The 13,659-nt window shown below is 41.9% G+C and overlaps 1 protein-coding gene across 5 annotated transcripts in view; it reads right to left on the bottom strand.

The window, feature by feature from the left end:
* Positions 1-13,659, bottom strand: part of VMP1 (vacuole membrane protein 1) — a 58,217-nt gene that overhangs the window by 7,368 nt on the left and 37,190 nt on the right. For all 5 annotated transcript variants that reach the window (XM_019622005.3, XM_019622004.3, XM_019622006.3 and 2 more), the window contains 3 exons: positions 11,193-11,273; positions 7,243-7,359; positions 4,833-4,894 (listed from right to left, as the gene is read on the bottom strand). In XM_019622005.3, the coding sequence (XP_019477550.2) occupies positions 4,833-4,894; positions 7,243-7,359; positions 11,193-11,273 (260 nt within the window). The remainder of the gene's footprint in view (positions 1-4,832; positions 4,895-7,242; positions 7,360-11,192; positions 11,274-13,659) is intronic.

The raw sequence follows: 13,659 nt of genomic DNA, 5'->3' as shown, positions 1-13,659 counted from the left end.
CGGGCTCCCAAGGTGCTCCAAGAGAACGTTCACACACAGCAAAACCTGGGCTTGAAAATCACAGAGGGAGGAACTGCAGCTCCAGCTCCTTGCTGCCACATTGGTTTCAGAACACCGGATGAAACTTACATGCCATCTGCATCCAGTGTTCTGAAATCGTGGAAATACATCTCCTTTGTGGTCAGGACCGAGAGAAACATCTTAGGGGTTAAACATTTTAGGGGTTAAAGGGCTGCTTGGCACGTTCACTTGGTTTTAGAAAATGAAGAAAGAAAACAACTCACTTGCAGATTACTAAGCTGAAATGGTGACACGTTTGACATCATTTCTACCTGGCGCTACGCTCTGGTACCCGTGCTGACCAAGGCTGTCTGCAAAGCACTTCTTGGGACATTCTGTTATGTTAAAATTAATGCTTTCAAAAATAGGAATTGCAACATCTTCGAACGGCTCGTTCCTAACTCTGCTCAATGTTGCTCTTTGTAAGGCAGCCTCTGGTTGTACTTTAAAGATATAACGCTATTTCTGTACACACTTTATAAAAAACCTTGCTTGCTCAGAGCTAAATCCTACAAGCCTTCTGCAAATAAACTTTTTACAGTTCTGCTGTGATCCACTGGAAGGCTTTCAACACCAAAGCTGCTCAAATTTCCCTAACATCCGCGTCCCTTTCAAGATGCTAAGGCCTTTTTTTGTGCAGAGCTGATCTATTGTGCGCAGGGTGTATTACAGGGCACGGTCCCACAGGTTTCTGGTACACCCGTGGGAGGAAAGCCATTGCTTTATTGTCCCAAGAAACATCAGGTGTGTGGCAATATGCTTCCAGGAGCATTCATCTCAGGAGTTTTTGAAATCACTGCTCAGTTATCCGTGTTCTCGGCCACTTCAGGGTATTTTCATTGATTCCCACTACACAGGTTTTAACTTAAATGCTGATTGGAAACTGTAATTCAAAATACCCTTTGACAAAAACAGGATATAGTCACCGGATATGGAATTTATGGCATCTGCGAAACAAAGGCCCAGAGGGCCGGAAGGCACGGCTGGCAGATCTGCCGTGCGGAGCTCACCTGGCCAGGCTGTGCTCTCAAAAGGAAGGGAATCATATGGCACAGCGTGAATCACAAAAAGGACCTCTCCACCTCAGGACAACTGATCCTTGCTTATATTCTAAAGAATTTATCTAAATCTATGCTGTATACAATTTTTGACAAAAACAACAACATAATGACCTTTAACCAAAGCTTCCAATTACGTCAGCCACCATAATTCCACGTGTACTTTTTTCACAGAAGGAACAGCGTGCTCCCTACAAGAATCAACTGAGATCCAGTTGTGAAGCAAAGAATTATGGCACAATAAATAGCAGCAAAGTGGTTTGTAAAGGCAGTGGTTCAACAACCTATTACCAAAATGTTTTTCCTTTAAGACATGCCATCATTCACACTGGCCTGCACCACTGGAGAGCATTAAAATTTGTTCCCCAAAAACATCAGATTAAGAAGCCCTTCAGAAACGGCTATTTTGGGGCAGCTTCTCAGGTGTGAGTTTGTTGAAATGGATTTCACAGTGTTAACATGGTTCACACGTCTCACCCCTGGAACACGGCACTAAAATTAATTTAATTTCTAAAATCTATGCAAGTACACAATTCTTTTTTTTTTTTTACATGCATTTTAGTGGCTTCTATCAAATTTCAAATCAATGTGATGCCTCAGTTCATTAATTCATCAACTACATTAGTTTGACCATCAGCAAAGGATCTGCTACAGGCAGCAGCAACTCCTGCTGCACGGGGAGCTCAACCACTGCACCACACGAACCCAAAGCAGCAGTGACACCTCCCCTCACCCTCTGTGGGTTCACCCCAAGGAAGCTGTGCCCGAAGGGTGAGGTTTGTCCCGCAGAGATGGAGCCACACCACTGCTGGTGACGTTCAGCTGCCGCGGGGGTGAAGGCCACGGGGAGCCTGGTGCTATATAAAACACATTGTTGAGTTTTTGAGATTTCTTTTGAAGCTGTGGAGTTACCAGCTCGTTTTCACAAAATATGAACCAACCACGCTGAACTTAAAAGAGAGTAGCATTTTTCTTAATATTTACCCAGAATTGATGGCAGACGGCTGTGGGGATGGTATGTGTGGTGTGTGCTTCGAGTGCTATTTCTTTAATAGTTTTCTGGGAATTCTTAATCCACATTTGAAACTACCACTTCAAAGGAACTAAGACGGTGCTTAGAAGCAATATGCTCAGTGTGACTGCACAAACAATCCTGCAGCTGTAGGTAACGAAAAAATTAAAAGGAAAGCTTCAAGAAAACCCACAACACACATGATGATTAAACACTAAATGAGCTAGGTCTGGACTAAAAGCAGGATCCAAGTATTCTAAGTGGATGATCAATGAGCTGACTCCATCTTTCAGTGACAAGAATGCAAGACAAAAACCTTACAGACCATCCTTCATCACCAAGAGCCTATGAAGGTAATACAACACAAAAAGCATTATTCTTCCAGCATTTTAAACAGCAATAATACAACTTCCTTAACCAGTAGAACAGGTTGATAATTAGCAGCCCCATGTGAGCTACCTGTGTCTTTGTAATCCTCTCCAGCTCCGATTGCAAAGCTTCTGCTGCCTTCACTCCTTGAATCCTTCCCATCCCCTTCTGTCTAGCTACCACGACTGTTGCATGGTGCTGTTGCCATCAACCAACCTTTCTCATCCCTTCTTTGCATTGGATAAGCCCCATGTTTTCAAAACATTTTTTAAAAAGCTTCTCAGTTCTGTGCCCTTCCTGTATTCAACATAAGGTGCACTTTATGATCTTTTAGTAATAGACAAAACTACCCTAAATCATACCCTAAATTATATTTAAGAATGCTGGTTATGGCAGGCTCAGCCTGCACGAGCAGCAGCACTGACAGAAGCAGACAAGCACTGAACTACAGGGACGGTCTGCAGGTGAATCATTTTGTTTACTGACTGAGTCAACAAGAGTTGTGTCGTTATCGAGAAACTCTCTGGCTCAAAAAAATCAAATGAGACTTTATCTCATATCTCAACTTCATCTTCTGTCCAGTTTCTGCTTATTCCACATACTAAGATTCATTGTTTTAAAGTACTGAGCTTAGACATTTTCTATTGTGTAAAAGCAATATCTCAGACAAAAAAAAAAAGCCTTAAGTCACACTGCTGGATTGAATTTGATTAAAATAAAGTTACTGACCATCGCATAGATCTATATTTTAATGGATCTATACTTTAACTTATTATTAAGGGATTTAATGAAAGCTATTGTTTAATATGTTTCCTATTCCACTCGAGGAAGGAATCGATGAGGTAATGCTAGCAGACAGATTGAGAAAAGTCAAGGGTACCGGGACATTCCAAAAATCTTACTGTCTCTCGAAGACATTTTTTAACTCTGACATCAACCACCTAATAAAACCCAAATCCAGCAGAGGTCTTGTGAATGCATTCTATGTAATTGGATGTAAAATTATCTCCAAGACAGATGAAGTAGGAAAAAACTACCAGTTTTGGCTCAAAGATTTGCAGGAGAGAAAAATCTTTGGAAACATACCTAGATTTGTAGCAGCGTTACTATTAAATTATCTGCTGGAATACATATTAAGAGAAGCTAACTAATGATTGCTAAAAGTCACCATGTTTCCCTTGTTTTCTTTTTAAAAACGCTGAAAGCCACAAATTAATTCTGAAGGCTGTTACAAACCAGACACCCGATCAGAAGATGAGGAAGTAATAAAGCTGGGATTTGTTTCATTAGTAAGCTGCCCTACCATGTTTCTTTCGACACTCCTTTTCCTTTGTACAGCGTTACTACTTCAGAGTTACATACTTTAAGAGCAATTATTTCCAGACACCCCTCTCATGAAAATGTTCCTGAGCAGTGTGGCTTTTTTTGTTTGTTTGGTTGGTTGTTCAAACGTGAACAGAGCAATTAAAGTTTGGCTGCAAAATATCAATCAGTTTGTTCCACATGAAAAGTGAAAGCCTCTGGAAAAGGAAGCACAGCTAGGAATTTATTTTATGCTTGGGATACCCATAAAACAGAAACTAAAAAAACACCATCACCAAAACCAAAAGTTTTCTATTTGAATGTCAATCGCATTCGAAGTTTTAAACCTCCATCCCTGATAGTGCAGAAATCAAGCAGTGTAATGAAAAATGGCCACAGCTTTCAACCCGAGCACAACAACCACTCCTTTGAAGAATTAAGCCCAATTTTTAAAATGAAATCCTTCTAATTTGAGCTTCATTTAATGCATTTAAGATGAATGAGTTGCACGCTTGTTTGCATTCAAGAAGTTTAACGAACTTCTCCACAGTTAAATAGGCGTTGCTGAGATCTCATCTGCTGGATTACCGGACTGGAAATGTCGTTTTATGAGAGATTCAATATATTTTATAGATACAATGCAGTTTAAATTTCAGAAGGTGTTTGTTATTATTATTGGAACACTGCATACATCCCAACAACTCTGCCTATTTTTTTTTTTGTTATGGGATCACATACAGCACTGAGGAAAGCCATGAAGAACAGCATTTGCTGCTCAAAGCAGCAATCTATAACTGGGATAGGGGTATCGTGTTGCTGGGTGGAAGCTGGATGGAGGTATTACATACCCAGGCCATCTGACCTTCAACGCTGTTACACTTGAAGTACTTGAAACCTCTGAGATGAGGAATGAACTGACAAACAAGACCGAACCCAGAAGCACAGCACCATTTTCAGTGCATCTGATTTGACTCCTCCAGTACTTTTCCGTCTACTGAGCAAAGGCATGACTGTGCTAAAGAGGTACTCACCCAATGAGGGACACCATCTGCTCCACTATATGTTTGCTGAATGTTATAATAACGAAAAGTTTCTGTAGGAAGGAAAACATCAGTTAGAGAAATGTTTGATTGAAGGGCAAGCAAAGAATGGAACAAGACAACTTGTGCTCCTTTCTGATCAAACAGCTTCTCCAGCACTCAGACACAGCTTTCCCCTCATTTGTCTGCTTTTCAATACACTTTTCAAAAATAGAGAACTATTTGCTTTATTACTCTATTTCCTCATGGATGTCATTTCTTGCAGTGTTTTTGTAGCCTGTGTTACCAGCCATACGTATCCTCCCCAAGCTTACATTCCCAGAAGCTCAAGGTCACTTTACTCCATCAACAATGTTTTAATGGAAAAACAGTCATCACTGCACAGAAGAGTTCACATCCCCTTACACAAACACATGTACTTAGAGATCACAGAACTGAACATTATACATCTTTTAGTCCCCTGGTTCATGTGATAACCCTACCAAAGAAACACAAAGTGGAGAGTGAAGTGAGAGCCCCTGGCTGCCTACCCGTTCAGAACAGTTGGATTAGCACTGTCTGTAAGGCAGCAGATAATTTGAAACAGAATAATTCTGGAACATTCTGGCTTAGTTTGCATAAAGTCCAAATATCTGTAATTCTACCTCTCCCTTCTAAAGTGATAATTTTTCTAAAGTAGCTTTTTCTGATTTCTCTTCTGTCATATCAGACAGCTTGTTTGCTTGCAAAGAGCGAGCGAGACCGTGCGTGGATGCGTGTATACAGGCAAACAGTTCCCACAGCCTCCTTAAATCAATTTCAGCATGATCTAACGAGAAATACATTCACTAGTGGGGAGATAAGGGCAGTGAGCACAACTGTATGAAATGATTTTGTGGCCCAGAGGAAGAGGTCGGTTACAGGCAGCTCTAGGATTGCCACCGTGCTCACTTCCTTCCTGTCCGGAGACAGGTTTCATCAAAAACCTTTTCTATGACAGTTACATTTCCTAAATTCCAAATTGCAGCAAGATCACGGCAAAAATCAGGGCTATTGTGCAAGAGTTTGTTTGAAATCAAACATTGCAGAGAATTCTAATAGCAAAACTATTACAAAATAGGATGATTTTCCAACACTGCAAGGGACAGAATTTTTTTTAACCCTACATTTGATCTGTGCGGAGCACCATGAACTACACAGCAAACATTCTCCTACCTAACTGAAGCAAATGAAACAAGTATTTTCCAAATGCCGTTTCAGTTTTCAATTTGCCAGAACAAATTCTAACAGCACATGTGTTTAAAAGGAGAAGAATTCAGGGAACACAAAAATAAATATGGAGAAAAAGCAGTCCTGTCACAGTAAGTGAAAGAATGTTCCCATCTTTTTGTTATCTTCTGTTGAAAAAGAGCGTGAAGCAAAATAACCACTTACAAAAAGACGGGAAGAGAGGGTGGAGGAATAAAGCCTCTGTTTAGGGCAAAAGGAAGAGATTTTTAAGCAGCTTCATCTGAGTGCTAGATGAGTAATCTACTGACAGTTTCTGTTATTTTAAAGTACTGACAGCAAAGACTTCCAAAGAACAAAGCTACAGGCACAGACCTATGGAGATGCTTTAAAAAAGCCCCAGCTGAAATCTCAGGCTCTAATCATTACAAATGGAGTGCTGTAGTTCATGATCTCGTGCTAACCATGCTGCCACAAGTGAACCATCACTGGAGAATCAATACTTCATCTTTCATTGGACAAAATGGTGACGCATCTTAAAAGCAAGACTCAACATTTCTGAAAGCAGACTGCTTTCCAGTAAGAAAATCCAGTAAGACTCTGAATTCGCAAGAAAAAAAATCGAAGAGGCCCTCTCTGAAATCAGACCCTTTCAAAAGAACAGACTGAGAACACCAAAAATTGCTAACCATGCCTGAAATGATGGACAACACTCTCAGAGATATACCCAGAATGCTTTTGCAGTGGGCAGGGAATGAAAGGAGTGGGGTTTTCCCTATTCTCAAATAAAAGGGAGCATTTAAAAGTGCCACTTAACTGGTAAAGGCTAGCTCCACTGCCCTCTGAAATGAGTATTTCTTACCAAAATTAAGTTCATTGTGAGTACGAACTCCTTTCAGTCTGGTAAAAACCGTAGGTAAATAACTTGGCTAACCACCAATTTCCTGAGTGGTGTGGGCAGTGAGCTCATTAGTTTGTAGCTATAAATTATTCAGTTGCCTAAGTTTCGAGCGTAAGAAGCCTAGCAGATCCTTTATTGTAAATCCTCTGCACCAAATTAATTTCCATTACTTCAGGTCAGGAAAGGAGACTCCACAGTTCATTACAAAGTAACACAGTGCAACAGTCAAAAGAAAAAGAAGAGTAAGAAAAGCCTTCAGCCCAGAAGCTGGAGGGAGGTGTAGCATGTACTTGCCTGGATGTGCATTTTAATTACTGCTTTCCCAATCAGAGTGGCCCCGAAGAAGGTCCAGAAGGGAACCAGAAAGTGTCCACATGTTATCCCGGCCAGGTCAAACAGAGGGTTGGGAATCTATAAAGTACAAAGGAGAAAAGGGCATGCATTGAAGTGTTTTACTTAAAGAACAGGAAAAATGAACTTTTTCCCCTTATTCGACTTGATCCAAAACTCTTGTGCCTTAGTACTTACAAAAATAAGAGCGTTACACCCATAACATAAGTCTGAGGGATTCAGCTATACACGTCGCAGACAATTGCACCCTGAAGGTCCCTCCTTACCCCTTGATTTTAAAGAAGCCTAAAAAAAGTATTCCCTGTGAAATGCACAGAAACCACAGCAAAGCCATTCTGAGTGATTTATCAAATTCCCCCCGACAAGCACATCACTCCTGGAAGCCAGCATTCAAACCATCTCCAGTGATTTCCATCTGAGAAAGTGCATTAAAAACTGGCATTCAGAGTCATATGCATCCAGTTTAAAAGCACTGATTAGTTTTTTATTAAGCATATGCATTTAATTTAAAATTAGAATCTTTTTTTTTTATTGTTGAGCCCTTGGCTTGACATTTGGTATTGTGATACTGTCTGTGCAGTATTTCTGAACTTAAACCAAAAAGAATCCAAATTCCAACCTCTCACACTCGGTCAGAGTAACACAGGGGGATGCTTAATTCACAGTAGCACTGTTTGTTGCACTAACAAATACAGAGTGTAGATATTTAAGATCATAAAAAGTAGAGAATGGTAATCTGAAATCTGTGACAAAGCTCTGGGGTTTATACTTAGCTGTTACAGACAGGCAATTCAAATTTATGAGCACCCACACCACCACCTGCATAGGAAGAAATCCGAAACGGTCTTTAAATATGCCCCACTTAACTCAAATCCTCTTCACCTCTGACATCTGTCTCGGGCGCAGGAGGATGGTAAATGAGTTACCCACACCACAGCCTGCTCTAGGGCTCAGCTATCTCCTTGGCTGGTTGCTTTGGGCTTCCCCCACCTCAATAAATTCACAGTGCATTTTAATTACTGCGTTGCTATCAGCATAGAGAGAGCAGCATGCTTTGGGTACGGGTACCTGTGCATACCACCAACACATTAAACGTGTCACAGTAAAAAGATGACTTAGCTGCTGGGTTGCATGTTGGGTTGTGCATGTTGGGTTGTGTGAGCTGGCCAGTGAGGGGCTCTCTCCATTTGCTTTTTTTTTTTTTTTTTTTTTTTTAAAAACACACACGTGCAGTACTGAGAAGTGCCAAAAACGCCCACAGAGACAGGAGGGCACGCTCACAAATTCCCACCAACCACAGCAAGAATCTCTTCCTTGCTCCATTCCTTTCTCAGAGCTGCCTTTACATAGCAATTAGGCCTTAAGACAATAATATGCTTTTCCTATTGCCACTGCACGTTACACTCAGTTGACTTCACTGCATACATTTGCAAAGTTTTAAACTCCATTTGATTGTGTTTTTATGTAGCATTTAGAAGCCATTACAGCTTGGAATCCTGTCATGGTTTCATGATTTTTCATTATCGGTATTCCACATCATAACATCATGCAATGCACTGGGGGTTTGACTGCTGATGCTCAAGTTCCGGGTGCCTGTCCAGAGGAGAAGAGCAGCTACGTTTCCCCAGGGGGCTTTGCGGTCAACGAGGAGATATAACTCCCGGCAAGGTCACCTGATGCTCTCTTCTTTGCCTGCGCTGCTTCGCTTGCGCTTCTCTGCCTGCGCTTCTCGCCTGCGCTTCTCTGCCTGCGCTTCTCATCTCAGCGTTGTGGTAAGGCCGATCCACTATCAATTTCACATTCTCTCTCCTTATAAAATTCTGTTGATACCATATTTAGTAAATTACTTTGTTTTACCTCAGATTGTTGCCACTGTTTTCAATTATTTCGGGGTCCCTTATTTTCTTTTTTTTCCGGGGGCGCGGATCCGCGGATCCCTCCGCCCTTCTAGTCACGGAACCGGGCCGAACCAGCCCGTAAACCGTTGACAGAATCCCTATGCTTTTTTTAACGCCTCCTTCCACACTTCACCTCTCTGCTTGCTGCTGCTCTGCATTTATTCTGCAACCAACGTTTACAAGTCCTCAAGTGCACTGTGGTGGATCCACGACTTCCCATCCCTCCCCCAGCCCAGGGCAGGCTGCATATAAGCAGAAGGAAGCTGGAGCTCGGAGCACACGGAGGAACAGTGCACCAAGTAGGGAAGAAGTTAAGCAAATGTTTATCACTAAGCAGGAACTATGGAGAGCTTAGCTTACACATCACTTCTCCCATCTAGCAATCCCTTCCTCACGTTCCCTATTTGTCCACATTCCACCTCGCCCAGCTCCCCCAGGAACTCATCCTGCTGACCACAAGCTGCTCTCGTTACACAAGACAGACAGACGAGGGGATGGCTCACAAGATGGTGACTGCAGAGCGGTGAGTCAGAGTGCAGGAGCAGCCTCACAGCTCACTGGACGGAAAGACTTAAGGAACAGCTTGTAACCTACATCTCCACTCTAAATATTAAGGCAGTTCAAAAGATTAGTAAACACAAGTTGTGTGCCAGCGGCTGTAATCAGCTTAATTCTTTCCAGCTAACACAGGTTACTTACATTTGAACAAACAGCTAACATTGTCATCTCTACAATTTAGGAAACTGAGAGGGATGCTAGACAAGTGTGGAATTAATACCTCATCAGCTGAGCAGCTGGCTAATGGCTGTGGTTATTCCAGAAGAATGGGATCATAGGGGACCTAACAATTCCCCTCTTTGCAGTAATCACATTTCTCTGCGTTTGTGTGTGGGATTGGAGAGTAAGGCACATCATTTCTACTCATTCTCTTCGAGCTTCCAGAGAGATTTAAACCTCAGACAGTAACTCAAAAGAACAGTATTAGCCTACTTCAAGCACCAAAATAGCATCAGTGGAAATGCTTATACCATGTCTGTCTTAGAGAAAGAAATCGATGAGCAACTCAGATAGCCATGGCTGAAACTGTCTGCTGCCTTCTGTTCCTCCCGGCTCCTAATAACCCACTGACACCTCCTGAGCAGATTTATGAGAACTACTATGTCAGGGTTTGTACAGGTCACTTTCAGTTGGTGTCTATCTTTGAATCTGAAAATGTCAAGCCACATGACACAAACATCTGAAGAAATAGCAGAAACTGTAAGTGTAGGTACAGCAATTCCAGCAGAAACTGCTGGTAACAATTCCAGAGGAAACGACAGGTAACAATATAGCTCTTGCTGTAACTTGCCAGCTAGTAATCTGGGTTGGGAAAGTCATCACAGGAGAGCTGTCAGGGGCACACGATCTGATCTGCCAGACACCCACCAACAGAGCAGGGAGCTGCAGCATGCATTTGACACTCGGTCAGTTGTGGGAACCTCAGCTCAGCTCCATCTAAGCCTGCTGCGAGAAGCTGCCTGCATCCTGAGTGAACTAACTCTTCTTAGCAGGTTTCCCTTTGCCATGGTAAACTACAGAATGAGCTGTTCTATAAAAAAAGCCACCCAGGAACTGAGGAGATCCTCTGTGGCACAGTACTCTTCTGATGGATTAAAAAGGAAACGTTGCTATTACAAAGGCACTATTTTGCCAGGAGAACTAACGTCATGATGCCCAAAGGTAAAGCTGAAGGAAGGGTAACTACTGTCAGCTGTGCATTCATGCAGAATTCACTGTGTTTGGTACTAATCTAGGACTGGAGTTTCTCCATCCTATTGTACTTGCCATACCACAACCATCCCATTTCCCTACGCAGCACAGAGAACACAAATAGCAAACAAGATGCAAAGATCCATATGGACTCAAACAAAACACAGCTCAGAGCGTTAACCTCACTGTGCCACAGTCAGCCTGCAACGTGTGATCACAGCCCCTCTGTCACTGCAGTGCACTTACGGAGGCGCAGGCCAAGATGCCGAAGAACCCAACTTTCTGTACCAGGTTCTGGACAGCCAGCTTAGCCCGGGAAGCAAAATCCTGCAAACAAACAGGAGAATGTTATTAGTGACACAAACCCTAAACTGAACACACCTCAAAATGTACGCGATTGCAGCATCCTTGCTTTGGGACTTTCTCATTAACAACAAAAAGGCCAAACTGAAACTCTGTGCTTAGAGGAAAGACAGAGATGGTCAGTGTCAAATCCTCACACATTCTGAGTTTTTGGTGCTCCTTCCAGAGGTTACTCTCCAAAATTCTGCAAGCAGTGATGAGTTCAATTACTATGGAAACACGTTTCTAATGCTTCTTTCCGTGCATCTTTGTATTCCCAGTGTCCCTACAACCTTATTCCTTAAGGAAGCAAAAGGAATTAATTCCTTCCATATCATGTGCTACAATAGAAGTTATTTTCTCAAAACAAAGCCAGAATACAACAATCCCATTATCTGTCTGCAAACCCAGGGCCTTTTTCAAAATAGCTAATTCCAAAACAGAACTGCAAAGTTCATTACATCTGCAGAGTTACATTTAGACTGCTATAAAAGAAAGAAAGGTGGCAGAACCGAAGGACTGTAAGAGATCTGAGCTCCTCTTTATGAAGCCATGCTGAGAATGCATTACCTGCTTTTACTCACAGTGAATTCCAGAGTCTCAGCATCTCCCATGTAAACAGTAAACCTTTTTCAAAAGCAAAAATGAGGACTCTCACAAGCATTGTACATTCATTTGAATCAGGAGAGAGGAAAAGTCTTTGGAGGCAAAACTGTCCAAGAAGTTAAGTAGGGTCAGGATTACCTGCACAGGCACTGCAATAGCAGTTACAAAACCTGCATCTCTTTGTTATCTTTGATACGTTTAACAAAGAAGTGACTTTGATCAGTAATTAATAACGTTCTCAATTTTCCACTGTGAGACAACTACAGAAGAATCCACAACAATTCAACTTCTGCAGCTGTAACTGTTACAGCTCTGCTGAAACCTCCAACACCACATACCAGCAAGTCATCCACCACTGCTTCATGTTTGCTTATTATTTGAATCCTGAACCAAACAACAGACATCACTTCTCACGCCAGGTTAAGACCTGGGACGATGCCATCTGCTGTGCTTTTATACCCTCCTCAAGCAGCAATTTATCAACACTTCAGAGCTGTAAAAATCGTTAACAGCTTCTCAAGAGAAATCTTATTGACCCCAGAATTCGATTTCATAATAAAATCCAATAAATTAAATACTGCAACTTAAAGGAAAAAGCCAAAGAAATGACACTTCCTACATCTTGGGACATTTTTAACCTCAGCAGAATACGAAAGGTTTTTTAGAAGAACCCCAAAGGTACAGATTTGCAATCTCTAACATGGAGCAACACCTCAGGATGACACATCCTGGTCTGTGAATGTCTCACTGCAGAATGGAATACAACGATTTACAAACATTTTTTTGACAAACGTTGCTACTTCTAACAAAATCCCATAGCTTAGCAGTGAGCTAAATCCAAAAATCTTGCAACATCGAGGGCAGCTCCTTCCCAAACTACAATTCCCTCATGGTGGTTTTACATTTAACAACCCAAAGCAGCCGAAGGAGAGATGAGTGCGGATGGAGTGAGCAGCACACAGCACTCAGCCCCACAGAGCACCTGAGATGCAAAGTGCAAAGGATGCAGCACTGCGGTGTGATTGCAGCTAGAAGTAAAGGAAATAACCTCCACACGTGGAGGAGGCAGCATGTATTCCCATTTCTATACCTACAGCTAAAGCAGCAATACATTTTTTTTTTTCAGTGCTATTTAAAATTAAAACTAAACATAACCGTAACGCTGTCCTTCCAATGATAGAATTTCTTCTTTGCCAAGGTGAACAGAAGCAGTGCCTCCTCTGCAGGGATTTCAGAAGATGTCTGCCCCAAACTAACTGAGCTGAATGTGACCGTGGCTTTTTCAGTTCCTAATTTTCTCCCACCATTTTATGACACTCACAATGAAAACACAACTTGCACTTTTGCAAGACAAGCCAGAATTTTTCACAGCTTTGTAAATCTCACCATAAAGGATGTTTAAAATAAAACAATCCCATCGGATTGTTCAGATACATCCATGATATATTTCAGTGGAAGCAGTTAATGTTTTCCTTTTAACATACTGACCCATTACCAGTGCACTTTTGTATTACTGCTCACAAGCTGGAAATGAACTCTTTAGCAGGGGATCTATATACTAACGCTTGCAGTCCGGCTGGTTTAATAAAGCAGTAAGGTGTAATTGTCATTTGATTCAACATACTGCAATTATTCAACGTACCACAATTCCATACAGGCTGACTGTATCACCCTCATGTCTGCACAGGGCAGCGGTTTGGTCACATTTCTGAAGAGCAAACAGCTCTTCTCACAGGATTTCTACACAGCTGCAAAATGCCAGGCT

This window comes from Meleagris gallopavo, chromosome 21, assembly GCF_905368555.1.
Source record: "Meleagris gallopavo chromosome 21, MGAL_WU_HG_1.1, whole genome shotgun sequence".
NCBI lineage: Eukaryota > Metazoa > Chordata > Aves > Galliformes > Phasianidae > Meleagris > Meleagris gallopavo.
The sequence above is the reverse complement of the archived record's forward strand: the minus strand, read 5'-3'. Positions and strand labels throughout refer to the sequence as shown.